The sequence below is a fragment of the Chlamydomonas reinhardtii genome, chromosome 16 (genome assembly GCF_000002595.2).
Source record: "Chlamydomonas reinhardtii strain CC-503 cw92 mt+ chromosome 16, whole genome shotgun sequence".
NCBI lineage: Eukaryota > Viridiplantae > Chlorophyta > Chlorophyceae > Chlamydomonadales > Chlamydomonadaceae > Chlamydomonas > Chlamydomonas reinhardtii.
Window position 1 is genome coordinate 3,024,860 of NC_057019.1, and position 21,480 is coordinate 3,046,339.

General features: G+C 63.2%; 3 protein-coding genes across 3 annotated transcripts; 2 read left to right on the plus strand and 1 right to left on the minus strand.

Moving 5' to 3' along the window:
- Positions 1 to 1,246: 1,246 nt before the first annotated feature.
- Positions 1,247 to 8,478, plus strand: CHLRE_16g664950v5 (uncharacterized protein). Its single transcript, XM_043071051.1, has 8 exons — positions 1,247 to 1,483; positions 1,588 to 1,653; positions 1,789 to 3,574; positions 3,725 to 3,867; positions 4,065 to 4,195; positions 4,372 to 4,459; positions 4,667 to 7,430; positions 7,584 to 8,478. Exons 1-8 carry the CDS (start codon positions 1,433 to 1,435, stop codon positions 8,042 to 8,044), a joined length of 5,490 nt encoding a protein of 1,829 aa, XP_042915692.1. The 5' UTR covers positions 1,247 to 1,432; the 3' UTR covers positions 8,045 to 8,478.
- A 914-nt stretch (positions 8,479 to 9,392) lies between these two features.
- CHLRE_16g665000v5 (uncharacterized protein) lies at positions 9,393 to 10,388 on the minus strand. Its single transcript, XM_001701395.2, has one exon. It carries the CDS (start codon positions 10,300 to 10,302, stop codon positions 9,880 to 9,882), a length of 423 nt encoding a protein of 140 aa, XP_001701447.2. The 5' UTR covers positions 10,303 to 10,388; the 3' UTR covers positions 9,393 to 9,879.
- A 128-nt stretch (positions 10,389 to 10,516) lies between these two features.
- Positions 10,517 to 21,478, plus strand: CHLRE_16g665050v5 (uncharacterized protein). The gene is made up of 23 exons (XM_043071052.1): positions 10,517 to 10,898; positions 10,979 to 11,197; positions 11,355 to 11,436; positions 11,583 to 11,716; positions 11,966 to 12,011; positions 12,148 to 12,226; positions 12,308 to 12,435; positions 12,639 to 12,834; positions 13,002 to 13,365; positions 13,603 to 13,865; positions 14,001 to 14,285; positions 14,441 to 14,797; positions 14,923 to 15,013; positions 15,176 to 16,968; positions 17,160 to 17,366; positions 17,603 to 17,837; positions 18,007 to 18,264; positions 18,429 to 18,668; positions 18,816 to 18,898; positions 19,127 to 19,243; positions 19,426 to 19,647; positions 19,827 to 19,953; positions 20,210 to 21,478. Exons 1-23 carry the CDS (start codon positions 10,746 to 10,748, stop codon positions 20,717 to 20,719), a joined length of 6,189 nt encoding a protein of 2,062 aa, XP_042915693.1. The 5' UTR covers positions 10,517 to 10,745; the 3' UTR covers positions 20,720 to 21,478.
- The last annotated feature ends 2 nt before the right edge of the window (positions 21,479 to 21,480 follow it).

Here is a 21,480-nt window from a genome sequence, read left to right on the forward strand (position 1 = left end):
GTGCATCGGGTGAGCGAGCTATGCATGCACTACGACGGAAGTTACGCAAGAAGGGGCTTATGGTCCCTGCGGTAGCTATGCGGTGCTTTAACGCTCAGGTGCGTGCGGTATTATCTTACGGTGCACAAGTGTGGGCACCAGACGCGCTTCTCCAAGTGTTCAATGCGTCCCCAGTTGACGGTCAAAGATATGGAGCGTTTGATCGAGCACTAGAGCATGGCATGGTTCGCATTCAGATGGATTTCATGAAGGAAGTGGTGGGAGCCCAGAAACCAACACATGAACTGCTCTTTCGAGAGCTTGGGTGCATGCCACTACACGTGCATTGGGCTGAGCTTGTTTTCCGTTTTTGGAACCAACTGGTTAAGGCAACCGGCACTGTTTACCATCAGGCGTTTAAGGAGGAGATACGAGCGGTGTTGAGCAACCTACCGACGCCGCCCACGCACACGTGGGGGGCTAAAGTTCTGCGGTTATTGATGGTTGGCCTTGGCTACCGTTTCAGTGGAGAGGCAGCTGATATCGAGGCCAATATTACACGCATTACTACGCAAGAACTGGATGTTGCCTCCCTCATGGGGAAGGTACGCGAGAAGTTTGAGGAGGACTGGGCTAGCAACAGGTTAGAGGTTAATCCACGGGATTTTGTGACGCAAGCAGGGGTCAAGCCTGGCGTGAAGATATGTCGTTACAAGCATTGGATGGGGGAAACACGGCACACGCAAATCTACATTCCTCGAGCATGGCATGTCTCCATGATGAGATTCAGGATGGGCGTGTGGATGATTGAGGCTAACAACCCACGCGGTGCGCAGGGTGCGCACAGGGAGAGAGCACAGAGAGTATGTCCGCTTTGCCACGCTGATGGGGAGGAGCATGTAGAGGATGAGAGGCATGTGCTGCTTGAGTGCAAGGCGTACGATGATATCAGAAGCACGCTGTGGGAGGTGATTCCCGCGACTATGATGGACGCGATGGCCAGTGGTGACCAGAGGGGTTTAGCGCGTGTCATTCACGCGATAAGGCTGCGACGTAACGACCTTACGGCGCGACCAATTTAGATATATTATTGCATGAACTGTTTTGCTTTTTGAATAATCCTTTTGAGACTAGTTTTGGCGGTCCATGAGCTTCCTGGCTCGTTTGGACCAATCTACGAGCATGAACTTGTAACATCAATCATTCTTCGCACGGCATCTAATTTGTTATGCTCATAACAGCAGAACGAGGCAGCGGACTTACGTCTCTGAAACTCAGGGCGCCAAAACTGACACTCTCCTTGTGCGCCGAAGAGTGCATTCTTGTGCCAGGACAGGCGATTTTATGTAGCTCTTTCATGACGTGAAAGGTCTACCCGGTTGTCCCTACCTTACTGGCGCTTCGCTTCATGGGCTTCGCATAACTCAGTTGCCGACGTGCCGATGAGCCGTGAATGAGCCTACAGGAGGGGTGGCGCTACTTGGATGCCGGGGGAGAGGTCCAGGTAAAGTGTCGGCGGTGGGGCGCCGGGACCGAAGTGCGACGTCGCAGACGCCCGCAGACCCGTACAGACCCGTTCCGACAGCTTGCCATCACCCACCCTCGCAGGGCCCTGTGCCCTGGGAGGTGCTGCTTAAGCTGCTGGACGTTTGCACGTTGAAGCACGAGAGCCAGGTGTGTGGCCTGCTGGTTGATACCGTGTTGCAAGGCACAGCAATCTCCCCCGGCTTGCGCCCGGGCCTTGCACCCGTTCATTGTACTGGTTGATGACACGCCGCGCTTCCAAACACCCACCCCGCTGCGGCTTAGGTACACCATCGGCTGTTTGGATGGCGCTGGCTGGGCCACGTCCTCAATGGCGCTGCGTACACGCACCCCGCCGGCAGCAACCACCGGGCTACCGGCAAAGCAGCGTATGCGGAGGCCCCGGCGGCAGCGGCGGCGGCTGCAGCTGCAGGGGCCGGCAGCCCTCAGGCAGCAGGCGCTGTGGGCGCTGCTGGGAAGCCGGGGCTAACAAAGGCGGGGCTGACAAACGGGGCCATTGCGCGCTCCCACAAGCCCGTGGCCGCAGCACGGTCGGACCCCAGCGCTGCCTCTGATGTCGGCACCGGCGCAGCGACCCCTGGCGCGGCCGACGAGCCTGGGGTAGCCGCAGCTGCAGCCGCTGCTGTTAACGGGCAGGGCGCACCAGCAGCTGCCGCCGATCCTTGGGCGCACGCAGCGGCGGCGCCTGCGCGGCAGGTTGAGGCGTCCTTTATAGAGGCCCCGCACGGCCCGCACCGAGCGGAGGACGCGGTGTTTCTGGACGTGGATGAGTTGGAGGCGGAGGAGCAGGCGCCGGGGGCGGGGGCGGGGCCAGCGACAGGGCACGGGGGCACGGGCGCCGTGGCGGCGGGCTTCTCGGCACGCGTTGACGGCGACGACGGCAGGGACATTCTGGACTTGTTTGGTGACGGCCTCAGCGACGAGCTGGACCTCGGCGTGCTGGGGCCGGGAGGTGGCAGCCTGGGCGGGGTCGGGGAGGGGAGGGGAGCAGGCGCACGGGCAGCCACAAGGACAAACGCACTAGGCACGGCCAAAGCACCTGCTGCTGGTGATGCTGCCATCGGGGCGAAGGGGAAAGGCACGGCGGCGGCAAGGCAGGCTGCAGCTGCGGCGACTCCTGCACCCGGGCCGTTAGGCAAGAAACAGCAGCAGCAGCAGCCAGCCGCCGTCGGCAAGGCAGTCGCGCCCAAGGCGATGGCAGTTGCTATGGCTGCTGGGGCCCCGGAGGCTGGCGCTGCAAAAAGCGCCAAGCCGCAGAGCAAGCCAGCCAAGCCATCCAAAGCCACCGCCGCGGTGCGCTCAGCGCCGCCGCCGGCAGAGGAGCCCGGGGCGGCTGACGAGGAGGGCGGGCTGCGGGTGCGCAGCGCCAAGCGGCGGAAGCTGCTGACTGCAGAGTCGTCGGATGAGGATGACGTGCAGGGCCTGGGCGGCGCTGCCCCTTTACCTAGCGGTCGGGCACCTGTGGCCGGCGGCGCCAAGACAGCAGCGGTGGTGCAGCTGGGAAAAGCTGCGGCGAACGGGAGGAGCAGTGACGGCGGCGCTGCTGGGGCGGGGTCTGGAAAAGCGGGGGCGGCGGGAAAGGCCAAAGGCGGCGCGGCTCCTGCCAATGCTCCAGCGCCAGCCCCTTCACCGCCTTTAAAGCGGCAGCTGTCGGGACCGGCAGTAGCAGGCGCAGGCGCTGCAGCGGGTGGAAAGGCGGGTGCAAAGGTGGCCACCACTGGAAGGGCGAATGCGGCCACGGGACCGGGGGCCGTTAGCAGCGGCGCAAGCGCCATGGCGCGCGCCGTGTCTGCACCTGCTCCACGCGCCGCTGGGGCCAGTGGCGGCGGGGCTGTCGCAGCCAAGGTGGGCAACGGGGGGCTTGGCGTGGGTCAGGACTCAGACACGGCCGCTGTGACGGGCCTGAACCAGGAGGAGGAGCAGGCGGGCGGGATGCCGCCAGCCGCACCGGCACCGGCACCGGCACCGGCGCCCAGGCCGCCGGCAGTGCCATCGCTGGCCAGCTTGGAGGCGCGGCAGTTCCGGCAGAGCATTGCAATGCCCAACATCAGTGAGTTTGGGATGGGGCAAAGGCATGCTGGCCGTTGCGTGCACGCTGCTAGACAGCTAGCTTGTCATAGAGAGAGCACTGCGGGCTTGGCCTGTGTTTTACGGTTAGCAAATCAGCGGCACCGTTTTCCTCTATTATTGCGCGTTGCAGGCGCTCTGGCGGCAAAGAATAAGCCCGGAGCATTGTTGGGGGGCATTCTGGGTGGCGGCATTGGTGGCAACAGAAAAACCACCGCGGCGGCGCCGCCGCCCAACGTGCGGCACAAGCCAACGCTTTTGTCAGCCTGGGACAACGTAAGCGGTCTTGTGGGACTGCTGCAGTGCCTGACGATTGGTACTCCAGGGGCGCCCTGTGCACTTTGCCCGGCCTCGTATTTAACGGCTAACACCCTGCCTAGCACCACCCAAGGCCGCGCGGGCTTGCTGTGCGGCTCGGTGCCTGCGCCCCCAACCCTGTGGCGCGCTTGCGACTTCCCTTGCTTCCGACGCAGCTGCCGTCAGCTCGGCGCGACGGCATGTTCCCCCAGCTGGCGCCGGTGCTGGAGCGCGTGTACGAGTTCAAGATAGGCCACGAGGTGTTCAGTGACGCTTGCATCCTGGGCATCAAGGACGCAGTGGACGGGTGAGATACATGTGCACCAAACCGGCTTCGGCTACCGCTGGCGGGATGGCAGGCACATAATTCCGCGTGCCAGAAGCAAATCAACGTGCATGCAGCCAGCAACGTTTGCCAACTGCAATAAGGCACGGATGAGTGCTAAATGTATGCCGGCTGACTCGCTCCTTGCCGCCCTGCAGCGGCGAGCTGTCTGAAGACGCCATGGTGGCGGACCAGTGGGGCGACGCCAGCTGCGTGCGCATGCTGTTGCAGAACCACAGCTACCTGGTGCGTATGGTCGGGCGCGTGCTGCTGCACATGGGGTGTTGATCGGCAAACTGTGTACATGACATTTGTGTATGTGCATGTGTACGCGTATACCGTACAACTGGGTGTGTTGGAGGGCACAAGGGATCACGGGGGATAGACAGTGTAGGCTCGGCCACCACGGCGCACTATTCAACCATCATGCCCATGCCGCACCCCCGCCCCCAGATCCAAGTGATGGAGAGCGTGCGCGATAACCGGCCCACGCCCGCCCAGCCGCTGGTGATCGACGTGAACGAGCACGCCACGCTGCCCGCGCTGCCGTCCGACCGCAGCCTGCGCCGCAGCGGTAGCAGCATCGCCACGCCGAAGTCGCCCGGGCGGGCACCAGGCGCAATCACACCGCCGCCAGGGTTTGCGCCGCCAGGCGACGCCGCTGCTGCGGCAGCGGCTGCCGCCGGCGCTGGAGCAGTGGCTGGCGCCGCGTCTGGGACGCCGCTGCCGCCATACCGGCAGGCGAACACGGGCTACAAGCCGCTTTCACAGGCACGTTTGAGGCACGGCGCGGCGCATCCGCCGCCGGGCCCCAGCCCGGCAAGCCCGCGCGCGAACGGCCACATGCCTGACATGCTCGATGACGGCGTCGGAGGCAGTGGTGGCGGCGGTGATGAGTTCGACTTCTACGGGGGTGGTGGAGGTCGCAGTCCGTCGCCGCCCCCCATGTCGGCACACGGGCCCGCGTCGCCGTATGTAGCGGCAGCGGCACAGACGCCGTCATATGCTGGGCCAGGGCCAGGACTGGGACCTCCACCCCCACCGCATCATCAGCCACTGCACGGGCCAGGGCCAGGGCCAGGGCTGGGCCCGGGGCTGCCCCAGCACCCTAGCAGCGGCGTTGGCGCACACCCGGCCCGAGAACCTCACCGGGAGCCAAACCGAGAACGGGACCGCGGTCGCGGCGACCGCGATTGGGACCGTGAGCTCGACCGGGGCCGTGGGAGAGGCCGGGAACGCGACCGCAACCGTGACGGCAGGCGTGGCCGGGGGCCTCATCACCGGGACCGGGACGCTGGCGCCGGTGCGACCGTGTCTCGGCCGCCCCAGATCCCCGGCGTGCAGGTGCCCAAGGGCGGTGTGCTTCTGCCCATGCATGAGGGCCTGCCGCCCGGACTGGAGGCGGAGGCGCGGCCTGCTGTGGAAGCGCAGCCGCAGCAGCCGGGCGCGACGGGTGTAGAGCCTGCCGCGGTGCCGGGGGCAACAGAGCCGCCGCCGGCGTCATCGAACCTGCCGCCGCACCTACGGAGGTCCGCAGCGCCTGCGGCCGCAGGCCCCGCTCCGGCACACCTCAAGCCCACGCACTCAAACGCGGCCGCACCGCACGGCCAACAGCATGCGGGCCGGCCGCAGTCGCAGCATGCGACACAGCTACAGCCGGTGCAGGCGCAGCCGCCCCTACAGGCGCACGCACCCGGGGTCCAGCAGCAGCCAACAGTCACGCTCATCCACGTGCCGGTAAAGCCGCTGGCCTCCATGCCCATGGACGCAGGAGCGGGTGCGGCTGCTGCACCACCTCCTGCTCCCAGCCCTTCTGCAGCCGCGGCAGCAGCAGCAGCGGCTGCAGCGGGGTACCCAGCATCGACAGCCGCAGCTGCCATCGCGCACGTACCCGCTGGGGCGCCCCAGCACAATCAAACCGAGATGCAGCCGCAACTGCAGCCACAGCAGCAGCCGCAGCAGCAGCCGCAGCCGCCTCCGCCAGCGCCAGCAGCAACGGCCGCTGCGGCCGTGCCAGAAGTGCCGCCGGTGGCAGCAGCCTCGACGACCGAGAGCGCTGCTGCAACAGCGCCACCTGCTGCTGCACCCGTGCTGGCAGTACAGGCGGTGGGTGCTGGCATGGTCAACCTGATGTTGGACCTCAACAACAAGGAGGCGGCAACACAGCAGCTGCAGCGGCTGCTACAGCAGATTCAGGGTGCTGCCGCAGCGGCACAGCCTCCCGCACCTGCGCCCGTACCCGTCCAAGCACCCGTCCAGGTGCCCGCGCCCGCGCCAGCTGCCGAGTCTCTGCAAGCAGTGCATGCGCCGCTTGCGCCAACTACGGTGCCGGCAACGGGCACGGCGCCACCACCGGCTGCGGCCCACAGTCAGCAGCACTGGCCTGGAGTGCCGCCCATGCCGCAGCAGCCTGGGGCGCCGGCTACGCCACCCATAGCGGCCTTTGCGGACACGCCGACCGCCTACCCTGCCCAGCCGCAGCCACCAGTCGGGCCGCCGCCTGGTGCATACCCACCTCACCCAGCCTACATGGCGCCACCGCACCCGCAACAGCCGCACTTCCAGCCGCCCCACGGCCCCGCGCCAGGGCCCTACATGCAGCATCCCTACCCGCCGCCCTACCCTCCCCATCCACACATGGCGCAGCCACACCCGCATGCGGTCCCTGCGCCCTACGCCGTCATCAAGCCCGAGCCGGGGCTGGTGGACGCGGGGCCCGCGGGCCCGCTGGGGCCCATGCAGACGCCAGTGCCTGGCTTCGGCATGGGTATGGACATGGGCATGGCGGGGCCGCCGCCCCCCATGGGCGCCATGTATGCTGCTGGGCCGCCACTACCGGACGCAGCAGGTGCGCCGGGTGCCTCCGGAGGTGCCGCAGCACCGTACCAGCACCAGCAGCACCAGCAGTACCCATCGCAGCCAGAGGAGCAGCAGCAGGGGCTGCAGCCGCAGCTGCAGGGGCCCATGGAGGCGACCCCAACCGGCGTCCCGGAATCACCAGCCTTAGCTGGTGCATCTGTGCCTTCAATAGACGCGCCAGCGCCTGCCGCAGGCGCTGGACCTGTGACGGTCAAGCCAGAACCGGACGCGGCTGGCTCGGCCCCCGGTGCCGGCCCCGCCGCCGAGAACGCGTCTGCTGCGGTGGATGCGGGGCTGCTGGGCCTGAACCCCCAGTCAACAGCGTCGGACGTCAATCGTGTGCGGTTCAAGATCTACGGTGAGGACCGTGAATACGGGAAACGTTACCAGCACCGCGGCTGTAGTCTGCGGGGGCTCAAAGACGGCGTGGTGCGTTCATGCCACTGCCACTGTTGTTGCGTATCTGTAATGCCGTCCCTTGGGCTCGGGCCCCTGCCCCAAACGACTGCAGGCATGTACGCGTTCCTGTGCGACCCCTACGTGCCGGAGGCCTCCACCGAGGAGTGGGGCCTCAAGAAGGACAACGTGCAGCAGGCCGAGGACGTGATCCGCCTGGATGAGGACGACGACGACCCAGAGGCCAGTCTGGAGGACGACGAGGTCGTCATCGTGGAGCCCGTGGCCACAGCCGGTGCTGCTGGTGCGGGTGGTGCGGGTGAAGGTGCCGCCGCCCCTGCGGGGCCGGCGGGGGCAGCGGCTGCTGCTGGGGCCGGCGCGGCTGGCGCCGTGGCGAAGATGGAGGCCGGGGCTGACGGCGCGGCGCCAGGCCCGGCGGCGGCTGGACCAGCGGCGGCGGACGGACCGGCGGCAGCACCTGGAGCTGCAGTGGTGGCGTCGGCACCAGTGGCGGCGCCGACGCTGGTGGACGAGGACGCGATGCGACTACTGCTGACACTGCTGGGGGGTAGCTAGTGAGGGTGGGTGCCACTGCACGCGCCTGAGCCGATTTCAAAACAGACAGGGCAGTAATTTGAAAGCTGTAATGGAGGCTGGTACGCTGGGTGGGGTGGTAAGATGCTATTACTGCTCAGATGCAAAGATGTAGGTATGTGGAATGGGGTCAGGGCAGGGGGGAGCTCACCTGACGCTCCGTACGAGCATCTCTATGGACATTGATGGTAAACATAACGCAGGACTAGGCAGGATGTGTGGGAATGTGACAGGGGTTCCACGGTGCACGTGCGGCTTAAGGACCTGACGTCGTGCACGACAGTACGGCAGTGGTTACCGTACCCCGTGTTGCAGATGCGTGCACGCCAGTCATACCAAGCTAGTGCAAGGTCAGTTGTCCGAGTCAGGTCATCGGGCTGTCGTTCGCCCGGTCCGTGGTGTAAGACGACGCCCAGCTGACCGTCGAACGCAGACAATATAACGGCCAACACACTGAGGCCGTGGTCCAGCCCTGTCTTGAGGCGCCCTGCTAGATTGGCCAACCGCCTGTCTCCGGCGCCTCCCGTGTGACTGTGCGCTCAAGGACTTGCACGAGCAGGGGTGCTAGCGCGTGGTGCTAGCCAGCATTCAAAATAGACGCCCTTCTCGATAACTCGCAGGGGATAACTCCTCGGATACGTTAACTCGTCTCTGACTCGGGGCGCGCTTTTGCCCCTCGAGTCCCCATTTCCCTTAGCCCCTGGGTGCACCCTGCTTTGCCCATTCACTCACCGAGTCTTCGGGCCATCGGCCGTAACCGTGTCTCGTGATGGAACATGGCAAGGGGCAGGAAAGCGTAGTCCCGATGTAACCCGTAACCGTGTCTGCTCACACTGCATACGTCATGCTGCCTGACAAAGTCTTGCTTGCCGTGCTTTCCGTCTGGCGATTACCTGGTCACCTGGTCCGCATATGGTGTACGGTGTACTATTGTTTCGACGTGACGATGTCCGCGCTGACCCGTTGAGCTGGCTGGTCCGCATCGCAAGTGCATTACGGTTGGCATTGCGAATGCACCAAGCGCGCACACAGTGGAGTTCGTGCGACGTAGCGTTCGCCAGGCGACTGACGCTGAGTACAAGTAGGATTCGACGCGGCCAGAGCGATAGCACGGCTGGCCTTCATTTAAACGTATGGGTCGGGCGTTGCCGAATACGAAACAGGCTTCCACAGGGGGCCGTTACGCGCAAGCACTAGGTGTGCGCGGGCTGATTGCTGTGACAAATGCATGCTGCTGCCAACTGCCTGAGAGGGCGACCTGCTGGATGATCCCATCCCCTGACGCGCATACTGCGTCGCTGTGCCCAAGGCAAGTCGTACAGCTACCAGCGCTCTGTAACCGTTACAGAAGTCATTCATGTTGTCGCGTATCGGCAAACTGGTCATAACACGGCATGAGCCCGTCTGAGAACCCTGACTCCGCGCACACTCACCCGTCGCTGCTATGAATGCGGATGTGCTGCTATGCAACTAACCACCGCCAAACCTCAAGCGCCACAGCACTCGTCTGCACATGTAGGCACACCAAAGAGTATCAATCCACGGCCAGGGGCGGTCTGTGTCGATGCACCCACCACCTCGTCATCACTGTGATACTGTGGAGCCGCAACCCTTAGCGCCAACAGGACCACGGCGCCACCAAACGCAGACCAACCGCGTCCACGCATACCTCCACGGTTGCCAATGGGGACAACCCATCTATCTATGATTCAGCATATATCTTTACACTGGGGCCCCGCGCCCCTACTCCTAAGCCGCCAGCGCCGGCGCACGCTGTCAGGGTGCACCGCCCCCCTGCCGCTCGCTCCTTCCGCTACTTAGGCCAGGCCGCGCGCCATCTGGTCCTTGCCCACAGCCGCTAGCCCGTGCTTGAGCTCCATCTGGCTGTGCAGATCCACGGGCGGCAGAGTGGACATGTCGGGGAGGCCCAGGTAGGACTCATACTTGAACTCGTCCAGCTCGCCGGTGAGAGACTCCAGCCCCAGCAGGGACGAGGGCCCCGCCCCCGGCAGGCGGGTGAACCGGCCCAGGATTTGCGACTCAATCTGAGCCTTGGCAGGCGCCGCTATCCCGTAGAGGTCACGCAGCATCTGGCCCTGAGCGGCCTGCGCGCGTTGGCGGGACTCCACCTGAATGATCTCCACTGGGTGCTTCACCGCTGCGTCCTCCTTGAGCGACGGCAGCCCTAGACGAAGTGAGTCATGGGACTTGTACTGGAACGGCAGAGTGGGGTCCTGCATTCTCGGTGAGGACTGCGCAAATCTGTCTTGGGGCCTCTCGTGATTCGCCTACGCGTTTAACTAGCCGTGTAATACGTCACGTTAAGTAGCCTGGTATGTAAATAATCCAATTGAATAGCATAGAACGGAAGGGCGTGAAGAAAAACCGAGTCTGGATGAGCGCCATTCCGAGCCCCCAAGCCTTCCTAGACACAACCCTGACGCATTCGTGAATTGACACGCAGTGAACTATTCATTCCCCCAAAATTGATTTCGCTTTGACCAGAAGACGTCTACGGGAACTTCGACCCTAGTGTTTTTTTGGATAACACATCTAGGACTGATTATTACTTTCGTTATACAATATTTCAGGGGTAGACTAGGTCTAAGCGAGACGGCCAACAGCGGGGCCAAAAATATGCTGCAAGGTCATTAGCGGGCAGAGCCCGTGCCAGGGCTTAAATATGGAGGTTGACAGGGAGCCAATAACAAATGGACCGGGCCCGCCTGGCGTTGACGCCCATGGGGCCGGTTCGGTCAAGGAAGCAGGCGAAATAAGGAGCGTCCTGGCTGTGGAGAAGCCGGTCGCTGGGACTCAGGGAATGGCGCATCTGGCGGTGAGCAGCTGGGCACTAGACGCATTTTGCAATTCCGGTCGCCCCAACTCTTGGGCTCACGCGCTGCGCCAAACCCCCAGGCCGTCACGATGACCTACCCGGAGTACTCGCTGTTATTTCTGCGGAAAAGCAATTTTGTGCGGAAATGGTGCGTGTACACCACACACACGCGTGTGTTCGAGTGGACCATCCTGGCTGCCATCATCGCCAACTGTGTCACGCTCGCGGTCAGCAGCAATCGGCAGGACTTTGATGAAACGCCACTGGGGAGGACGCTGGTGAACCTGGAGTACCTGTGGGTGAGCACACTCGTGCGCGTGGCCTGCCGGGGTGGGTAGGCGGGTTCTTGCCTAGGCTGGTAACGTGCTCAAGGACTACAACTGTTGTAGAAACACGGGCGCAACAAAGCCAGTTGGAGAGGTTGAAGCTGACAGGATTGACCCCCGTCACTGTCAGGTGGCAATTTTCACCACGGAGGCGCTGCTGAAAATCGTGGCGATGGGCTTCGTGCTGGCTCCGGGCACGTACCTGCGGGACGGTGAGCTGGCCGCATGCTCGTGGTGAACGTTGACTTACCTGCACTTGCCCATACGCCGGACGTGCGCGTGCGGGCGTCTCTGACTTCTAGTAGCGCAAGCACAGTTGCCTTGGTGTTAAACGCCGCTGCTGTGCTGCATGGCGCAGGGTGGAACATCGTGGACTTCACGGTGGTGGCTCTGGGCTTTGTGGACATATTCAGCAGTGGCAACCTCACGGCGCTGCGGACCGTCCGTGTACTGCGGCCGCTGCGGGCTATCACGAGGATCCGTGGCATGCGGGTGCGGCTGGGGACTGGAGAGCACTGGGTGGCGGCTGTGGAAGCGTGCGGGCTGCGCAGGTGCAGGCGCAAGCAGCGCGCACGTGCTGGCGCACGTGTGCTTGCCGGGCTGGGGATGGCTTTCGACCACCTCGCATCCGGACCTGACCAACCGGGGGACGGGTACGGACAGGGGTACATGAGAGATGGACCTGGTGACCAACGTAGTTGCGTGCGCGCGTCTGACTGTTCCTTGTGTGCCCCCACGCAGATCCTCGTGACGACCATGATTGCAGCGCTGCCCATGCTGATTGACGGTACGCCTGGGGTCACGTGCTGCTCCTGAAATGAATGCCATACACGCTATATCGGTGTTTCTGCATTGGTGTAAAGGACAAGCACATGCCCGTAGCTTACCTGCCCGTCAACTGTGCACGTGCACGTGCCCCACAGTGTTCGCGCTGTGCGCTTTCACGTTCTTCATCTTCGGGCTGGTGGCCGTGCAGCTCTTCTCCGGGCGCATGACGCACAGGTGTGCACCGTGCATCCCGGTCTGGGCTCCGCTTGCAATCTTGGGCATTTCTCTCAGCTAGTCCTTCCTGAACCAACGCAGGTGTGCCGTGCCGGTGTTTGACGGCTCTTATACGGAGGTGGTGGGCGGCAGCACCTTTTACCGCAACGTAACGTATGTCGTCCAAGACGAGGAGAGTGGCGACGGATGCTCGGGGCCCATGAGTGAAGGTGCGTTGGAGGGATAGAGGCCACGCCGTCTTCATGCAGCTGTAGCTAGGCGTGGTGTGGTGGAGTGGAGAGTTGGGCGGGCGCTTTGGCACGCCCAGGTGCTGCCGTACGGACGCTGCCGGCCAGGAGTACGCAGAGTTCTTGGTCCTACACATGCATGTCCTTGAATGCATGTCCTTGAACACATGTCCTTCCCTTCACAGGCCTGGAGTGGGTCGACGTGAACGGGACGGCTGTGGCGCTGGCGGGCGGCGACGGCCTGGGCCGCGCATGCCCGGACGGGCTGTACTGCACCAACTACGGCAACCCAAACTACGGCATCACCTCGTTCGACCACATCTTGTGGGCCTGGCTCACCATCTTCCAGATGATCACGCAGGAGGGCTGGACGGATATTATGTGAGGCCGGGGTGGCGGGTCGTGTGTGATGGGAACGGGAACCGCCGCTACAAGGCGCGCACAGTAGCGCGCGTGTCAACCTTGCCGTTTGACTCGTAACCCGACGCTCTTGTGACGCCCGCCCTGGACCAATGAGCACGCCGCACGCAACCACTGGCCGCTCCCAGGTACTTTACTAGCGACACCATCACCTGGTGGGTGTGGCCTTTCTTCGTGGCGTTGGTGGCGTTCGGCTCTTTCTACATCATCAACCTGGCGCTGGCGGTGCTGTTCATGCAATTCTCAAATGATAACCACGCGGACGACCCCAGCAAAAAGAAGAGCGGGCGGCAGGGCAGCGGGGATGGGCAGCGGCAGGGCGACAAGGCGGGCGCAGGTGGCGGGGGCGCGGCGAACAGCGGAGGAGAGCACAAGGACAGCGACAGCGAGTCGTCCATGTCAGATGTTGGGTCGGAGGAGGACGAGCGGCTCCGGCCCACCATGGCGGAGGTGACGGGGCTGCGGACCGTGGGACAGCACAGCACCAAGCTGGTGAGGTGGAGACTGGAGAGAGCGATGGGGGAGGGGCTTCGGGCGGGGCTGAAGGCATTGTCGGGCCTGGTGTCATGCGGACAATGGGTGCCTTAGGGCGTTCGGTGAACGGCGGCACATGGCACAGGGTATGTGTGGTCAGCAGCAAGACGCTAGAGTAGGCTAACGAGAAACGTCATGCTTTAACCTGCTTGGCATGACGTGCCTGGGTGCTGGACGTTGTGGCCCCCGCCGCAGAAGAGCGCCACCTCGTCTCCGCTGACGATGGACGAGGTGGAACGCCTGAGTCCGTTCCGGCGGCGCTTGTATCGGGTGGCGGCCAGCCGCTGGCTGGAGCTGTTCACCATGAGCCTCATCATCCTGAACACCGTGCTCATGTGCATCAACTGGTTTGAAATGCCGGAGAGCGTGGAGCGAGCCACTAACTACATTAACTACGTGTTCACCGTCTACTTTCTGGTGGAGATGATTCTGAAGATGACGGCCTTCGGCTTGGTCAGGTGCGACGGTGTGCGCGTGTTACCGCTTGTTGCGCGGTTGGCACGCTTGGAGTTTTGCACCTACAAGCTGTAACATTGAGCGGGTGCACATAGCACATTCCCACACGTACCATTCCACGCCGTCCGCCGCCGCAGGTATTTCCGCGACGGCATGAACATCTTTGACTGCCTGGTGGTGGTGATCTCGGTGACGGAGATGGTCCTGGACATCATCCCCTCCGTGTCGGGCCTGGGGCCGCTGTCCGTGCTGCGGGCCTTCCGCCTGCTGCGCATCTTCCGACTGGCGCGGAGCTGGAAGGAGCTGAACCTAATCATTCGCGCCATCTTCAAGAGCATCACCAGCACCACCTACCTGCTGCTGCTGATGCTGCTGTTCATGTTCATCGCCTCGCTTATGGGCATGCAGCTATTCGGCTACAAGTGAGTAGATTCTAGCATGCTGGTGGCAACGCGTCCAAACACGCAGGCCCATTCCGTGCGCGGCGCGGTTGATGTTCGTGGACACGTTCAGGTCGTGTGCCCAGCTGCTCTGTCGAACTCAGAGCCAACGTCCCCTTCCTGTTCTGTCCGCGCAGGTTCATGTTTTGCGACTACGTGGAGGGCGCGGCGCCAACCTGCCCCCTGGGATGGAACGTGTGGGGCCAGTGCCCCGACCACTTCCACTGCTACCTCCCCTGCATGTCTGCCGATTACGGGAGCTGGGTGAACGCGACCGGCTCGTTCTACAACGACCTCGCGTACTGCGAGCGCTTCTGCGCTAACGACCAGGCGGCTGCAGCGGCCGACGCCAACGCCACATCGCCGGACGTGGCGGCGGCGGGCGGTTGCGAGTATCTGGCGATGGTGGGCAAGTCGGAAGTGCCCAGAGCCAACTTCGACAACATCTTCTGGTCCATGTATACCGTGTTCCAAATTTTGACCATGGAGAACTGGTGCGTAACGTGTTGCTCTATTTACAAGGTTGATCGTTGCAACGCAGATACCATGACAGAGATACTGTTGGCAGTGACCAGTCCGTCATCAGCTAAATGATGACCTACCCGGATCTTGCACGCAGGAATAATATCATGTATGACGGCATGCGCTCCACCACGCCGTGGTGCGCTGCCTACTTCGTTGCTGTGGTGCTGATTGGCACGTACCTGGTGGTGAGTGCAGCACCCCAGCAGCCCTGTGTGCCAGCGTCTTGCCAACCCAGAGCAGCTGGTGCTTGCTCGCTATTATGAATTACCCTTGTCCGCGGCGCTAGCTGTGCTGTGCAGCCTTGCTGCGCTAAGCTTTCTTTTCTGCGCCGGTGCGTGTACTTGCAGTTTAACCTATTCGTTGCGATCCTGCTCGACAACTTCTCGTCGGTATTCGGGGAAAGCGACGACTCAGACGGCAGTGGCTCGGGCTCGTTAAAAGCAGACGGACAGGCGGCTGGCAGCGGCAAGCACAAGAGCCGCCGCTCCTCGTCCTCATCTTCTGACACGGACAGCTTGCATGACTCAGACTTAGATGCGGGCGAGGCCGGCGACGCTTTTGGCAGCATGCGCAGCCACTGCGAGTACGCCGGCAACGAGTTCGCTGACAGCCCGCATGCAGACGACGCCTCGCGGCCTAGCAGCCCGGGCGGCACCTACTACTCCACGGAGGGCTACCACACCCGCTTCAGTAGAGAATACGAGAGGGCGCACGGAGCAGGGACGGGCAGGGGCAGCGGCGAGGGGGGCGGCGCTGGGTACACCACGCATGAGGCGCACGCACAGCGGGCAACAGGCGGGCCAGGCGGCGGACATGCGCCCACTGGCGCAAGTCCGGCGCCCCAGCAGGGTGAAGGGGAGGACGTGGCGGCAGCGGGAGGCGCGGACGGGCCAGGCGCTGGGGCGGGGCCAGGGATAGGGATAGGGATAGGCGGCAGCCGGAGAGCGCCGCCGACCCTCCACCTGCCCGATAGTCCCTCGGCGGTAGGCGCACTGCCTCCCATCGGCCCGGCGCATCAGCCGGTGCCCAGCCCTAAGACGCCCTTCAGCGCGGGCATAGGGTACGCACATCCCAGCCCCGGAGCCAAAGGGGGGCACCCGGTGACACAGAGCCCCTCGGACCTCAGCCGGGGGTTACGTGGCGTGCTGCGGAAGGTGGTGCCGGTGGACGATGAGGGTCGGCCAGGCAGCAGCCATAGCGGTAGCCAGCCACCGCGCCCTTCGCTGCGCCCTGTCAGCGCCGCGCCGCGCCCGCTAAGCTCCGTCCGTGGCGGCGGCGGCAACCGCGTGCGGCCCGTGTCTGGGCGCCCGCCGGTAAAGTTTGACGGCGTTGATTCCGGTCGTGAAGGCGGCGGCGGGGGCGGCGTGACGTTCGCGAACGACGCAGTATCGCGCCGTGCTTCCTTCATAGCGGCGCACCAGACGGCGGCGGCGGGCAGCCAGGGCGCCGGCGAGGCCAATGGCGGCTCCACGTCGCAGGGCGGCCTGGCGGCGAGCATTAGCCGCAGCATTGGGCGCAGCATAGGGCGCAGCGTGTCGCGCACGCTGCAACGGGCCATGAGCTCCATCCGGTCCATCCGCGAGGTGCGGCACAACGAGCACCTGGCCAAGCAGATCAAGGGCCGCTCGCTGCTGCTGCTGGACCCAGAGCACTGGGTGCGCTGGCGTGCGGCCCGCATGGTGCACCACACGCACTTCGAGACCGTCATCCTCGGCCTCATCGTGCTCAGCTCCATCACGCTGGCGCTGGACTCGCCGGGCCTGGATCCAGATTCCCAGCTCGCGCAGGCGCTAAGATACCTGGACTACATCTTCCTAGGCGCCTTCACGCTGGAGGCGGCGCTAAAGATCATCACGTTTGGCTTCGCCTTCACCGGCAAGCACGCCTACATTCGCAACGGCTGGAACGTGCTCGACTTCATCATCGTGCTGGCGGGCTATGCGCTGTTGGCGGTAGAGCTGTCAGGTGCCAACGGGGAAGACCTGAAGATGCTGCGCATCCTGCGGACGCTGCGCGCGCTGCGCCCGCTGCGCGCCGCCAGCCGCTACGAGGGCCTGAAGCTGGTGGTGAACACCCTGTTCGCGGTGCTGCCAGCCATGGCGGACGTGGCGCTGGTGTGCGCGCTTTTCTACATCATATTGTGGGTCAAAGGCTGGGAGCAGAGGGGTGCTGGGCCAAGGGTGCAGCCCCGAAGCGCTGTGTGCCGTGCTTCGCCATCCAAACAGACAGACCCTGTGCCGCCCTTACACCCGATGCGCTACCATCCCTCCCATCCGCCCTAAAGTGTTTCTTGCGCCCATGCCCACACATACAATTGCTGATCCCCAACAGCTCCATTCTGGCTGTGAACCTATTCAAGGGTCAGCTGTACAACTGCATCGATGCGGACAGCGGCGAGCGCCTGGACCCCTACTACCTGCTGCCGCCGGGGCAGACTCTGGAGCGGGGCATGTGCGAGGCCGGCAGCATCACCGTCAACAGCTCCGTGTACACCGCCGCGCGCAACATCTCGCTCATGCCCTACAACATCACCACCAGGTGCGTGTGTGGCAGAGCGCGCAAGGGCAGGAAACACGCTGGCAGTGTATGCATGTGCGTGCGTGTGTACGCGGACAAAAGATGACACATGCAAGCCATGTCCTAGGTACGGGCGCCAGGCCACCGCGAGCGTGGAGCTGTTACTGCGCTTCTGCTTCTCTCTTGGCTGTGGATCCTGCCGCGCCCACCTGCCGCTGACCCACCCAATCCTCGTTACCGTATCTCCCGCTCCGCAGCTGGGTCAACCCGGTCGCCAACTTCGACAACGTGGCCATCTCGATGCTGACACTCTTCCAAATCGCCACTCTGGAGCTTTGGGTGGACATCATGTTCACGGCCGTGGACGTGGCGGGCGTGGGCAAGCAGCCCCTGTGGAACAACCACCCCGTGGTGATCCTGTTCTTCATCCTGGTGGTCATCGTGTGCTGCTTCTTTGTGCTCAACCTCTTCATTGGTGTCACGCTCGACAAGGTGGGATTCCAGGGGGGCGGGGCGGGGGCGCGGCGATGTCTGTGAGGCTGCGGCATCTGGAGCAGCTCTGCCGGGAGGCGCCTCTGGCGCCTGCTTGGTCACTTGCAGGCAGGCTGAGCGGATATCATGACTGAGCGCCCTCTCCAATCCTCCCCAACCTCACGCACAGTTCACGGAGCTGCAGCAGGCGCAGACCGCGTCCAGCGTGTTCGTCACGCCGCAGCAGCAGAACTGGGTGGATGTGCAGAAGCTGCTGCTGCGTACCGGCATGACCTCGCGCCCGGCACGGTTCGAGGAGCCGGCCTGGCGAGCCGGGCTGTACGACTTCGTAATGGGTTCCGTATTTGAAGAGTTTATCCTGATCACCATTGTGGTCAACGTTCTGTTTATGGCCATGGTCCACGCCGACATGTCGCCGCAGTGGCAGGTGCGAAGCGGTTGGGAGGGGCGGCGTGTGCAACCGTTTTGGGCCGGCGTGGCAGGGTGTTGAGTGAGCGGCCAGGCCTGTGGTTTCACGGCTGCGGGCTGGCTCTGCACCGACCCACAACACGTTCCCATCTGTCCCACACGTTTTATGTGCACGTTGCGCAGGCCTGCATGACGTACACCAACCTCATCTTTACGTGCGTGTTCGTCATTGAAGCGGCGCTCAAAATCATGGCGTTTGGCGCGTTTGCCTACTTCCGGGACCGCTGGAACGCGTTTGACTTCTTCGTGGTGGTCATCTCGGTTGCCTCGGTGGTTCTGGACTTCAGCGGCACACAGAACCTGAGCTTTATGCCCGTGCTGCGGGTGCTGCGAGTGGTTCGCGTGGTCCGACTGATACGCAGGGTGAGCGCCAAGGGTGGTATTGCTGGGCACCGGTGGTGGCATACAAAGGCGGGTTGCAGGCCGAGAGATAGTCGGCATACCCACATTTGTCGCTCATTAAAAACCCACGCCTTGCTGCCATCCGCTGCGCTGTCCTGTCCTGCGCAGGCGGTCGGCATGCGGAGACTGCTGCTGACATTGGTGCAATCGCTGCCGGCACTGGGCAATGTCGGCGGCGTGATGGTGCTGTTGTAAGTTCACCTCCTGCTGCAGTGCGCACAGCGCCACAGTGCCCCCTAGCGACAAGTCTGTGCCCCACAGCGGCACAGGCATTTTGTGATGTTGCATTAGCCTGGTTGATTAGCGCTTGCACGTGACGTTCCTTTACGCAGCCTTCCCACTCATACGGTACGCCGTGTGTGCACGCATTCCCACTCATATGGTACTCTGTGTGTGCGCTTATGCCTTTCCATGCGCAGCTTCTTCGTGTACGCGGTGATCGGCATGAACTTATTTGGCGGCATCAAGTTTGGCGACTACATCTCCCGCCATGCCAACTTCAACAACTTTGGCAAAGCCATGCTCCTACTTTTCAGGCAAGCGTCCATGGCCCGCTACTACGAAGGTCACTGTGTTTGGCCGCAGCCAGTCGGTCCAACCTCTCAGCTCGCTTTTTAGCCGTGAGCCCCGGCAGGTGCATCCGCCACCTGCACCGCTATTCCCTCTCACAATCCAACCCAACCTGCGGCCTCCGCGCACCTCCCCATCAACTGCGCAGGATGATCACGGGAGAGTCGTGGTCGGGCGTGATGCAGGACTGCATGATCACACACAACTGCGTGCTCATCACGGCCAACGTCACCGCACCCGCCACCAATGCCACTCTGGTGGAGGGCACGTACCTGTCGCCCAACGACCCCAGCATGAGCGGCCTGCCCCCCGACGTGCACCAGAACCAGTGCTCGCTCAGTCCCTGGGCCGCGGTCGTGTACTTCCCGACGTGAGTGGCTTCCGTAGGCGCACGTGCACATGCCTCGTCCAGGACGAACGCTAACGCAACACAGCTGACGCTACCGTGCCTTGACACGTGGTGGTGCTTGGAGCCAGTTGCCATGTACGGTGGCGTTCCCATGTTGTCATTGCTTAACCGTGCCGCCTATCCCTGCCGTAACCATGCAGGTTTATTGTACTGTGCGGTTTCATCCTCTTAAACCTGGTCATCGCAATCATCCTGGAGAACATGATCACCAGCGAAAACGACGAGGGCCTGACAGTCAGCAAGTCGCTGGTGGGCCAGTTCGTGGATGTGAGTATGGCTGCATGAGGCTGGGAGCTGGGAAGCGCTTTGTTTGGGGTTGGGGAGGGCTTGGTGGGTCAGCCCTAAGCCGTCGATACAGTATTTGTCAAACCACCGTCGGCGCGCCCGCTGTGCGGTGGACAGCGGCTGCAACCGGTGCCAGGGGAAATGCGGCGGGAGTGGGCGGAACTTCTTGATCCTGTTTCGTCTGCGTCCATGCCGACTCGCTGATTGCATGCTTCCTCGTGGTGCCCCCCTCCCTCAGGCCTGGAGCCAGGTGGACAACTGCGCCACCGGCTACGTCCACGCCTCCAAACTGCCGCTCATCATCTCGCACATCGAGCCGCCGCTGGGCACGCGCGGCCAGGGCAACGCACGCGCCGTCACGCAGGCGGTCATCATGTCTGTGGACGTGCCCATTCACGAGAACAACACCGTGACCTTCGTAGAGACGCTGCACGCGCTGGCAGGGCGCGTGGCCGGCACGGAGCTGCCCGAAATCGAGGAGGAATGGCTTGTGGAGAAGTACAGTAAGCGCTTGCCTGATGGCGGCGCCGCCTTTCCAAAGCTCACGGCGGCGCACTTCCACGCGGCGCTGTACGTGCAGGCGGCCATTCGTGGCTTTATGGCGCGGCACAAGATGCGCGGCATGATGCAGACGCTGGCGGGCGGGCCAGGCGGGGCGGGTGGTGGCACTGGGAGCGGCAGTGGCGCGGATGCGGACGGGCTGCACAACGGTGGCAAGGCGTTCGAGAAAGGCGGCAAGGTCGCGTAAAGCTAGGTGGCCCGCGAGCGGTTGAGGTGCGGGTTCGGATAGGAGTGGAAGCAGCAGGGGCGGGATGGCCTTCACTGCACCCATTTAGGCATGGACGTGGAGTGAGGTTGGCTGCGGTGAGAGTGGCGTGAGAGCATGGGTGGAACTTTGGGAACTGCGCAGGATGAAGGTGGAGCAAGTAGGCGGGTGAGCGGCCGAGGCATGCGCACTCACATTTATAACGTACGAGCGTTAATGCAATGCCAACATATGCCAATGTGTGCATGAATGCAGGGTTGGATATTAGTCTGGCTGTTGCGGGCTGTCTTACACTGTGACCACGCCAAGTGCTTGTTTAATTGATGGCTGAGGCGGGCGCTTCCTGTGTTGAGCATGGCGACTACGTGCGGCCCTGGCGACTAGTGACCCTGGTGTCGCTGTATGAAAGAACTACATCGCACTCAAATGGATGACATGCTCGCGTTGCCAGGCGTAAGGCAAGCTGAGAGGCCAGGTCAGGGGCCGGGTATGTGTGTACGGTGGGTCGGGGCTTTCGGGCTGAAGTTCTTAGGCGCATGCACCATTTCGTGTACGGCCTGCTGGCACTGTGTAACTGAATTCCTTCGTGTTCGAGGCGGTGGCGATGCCGCACCCGTGTTGCGTAAGGACCCGCTGCCGTGGACCCCCAGCACACTTTATGGTGCGTAACCCAATTATTACGAGGGGGATTTGTCGACGTGTCGTGTTCGAGACTTCGAGGCTCCAGAGTGATGCAAGTCTGG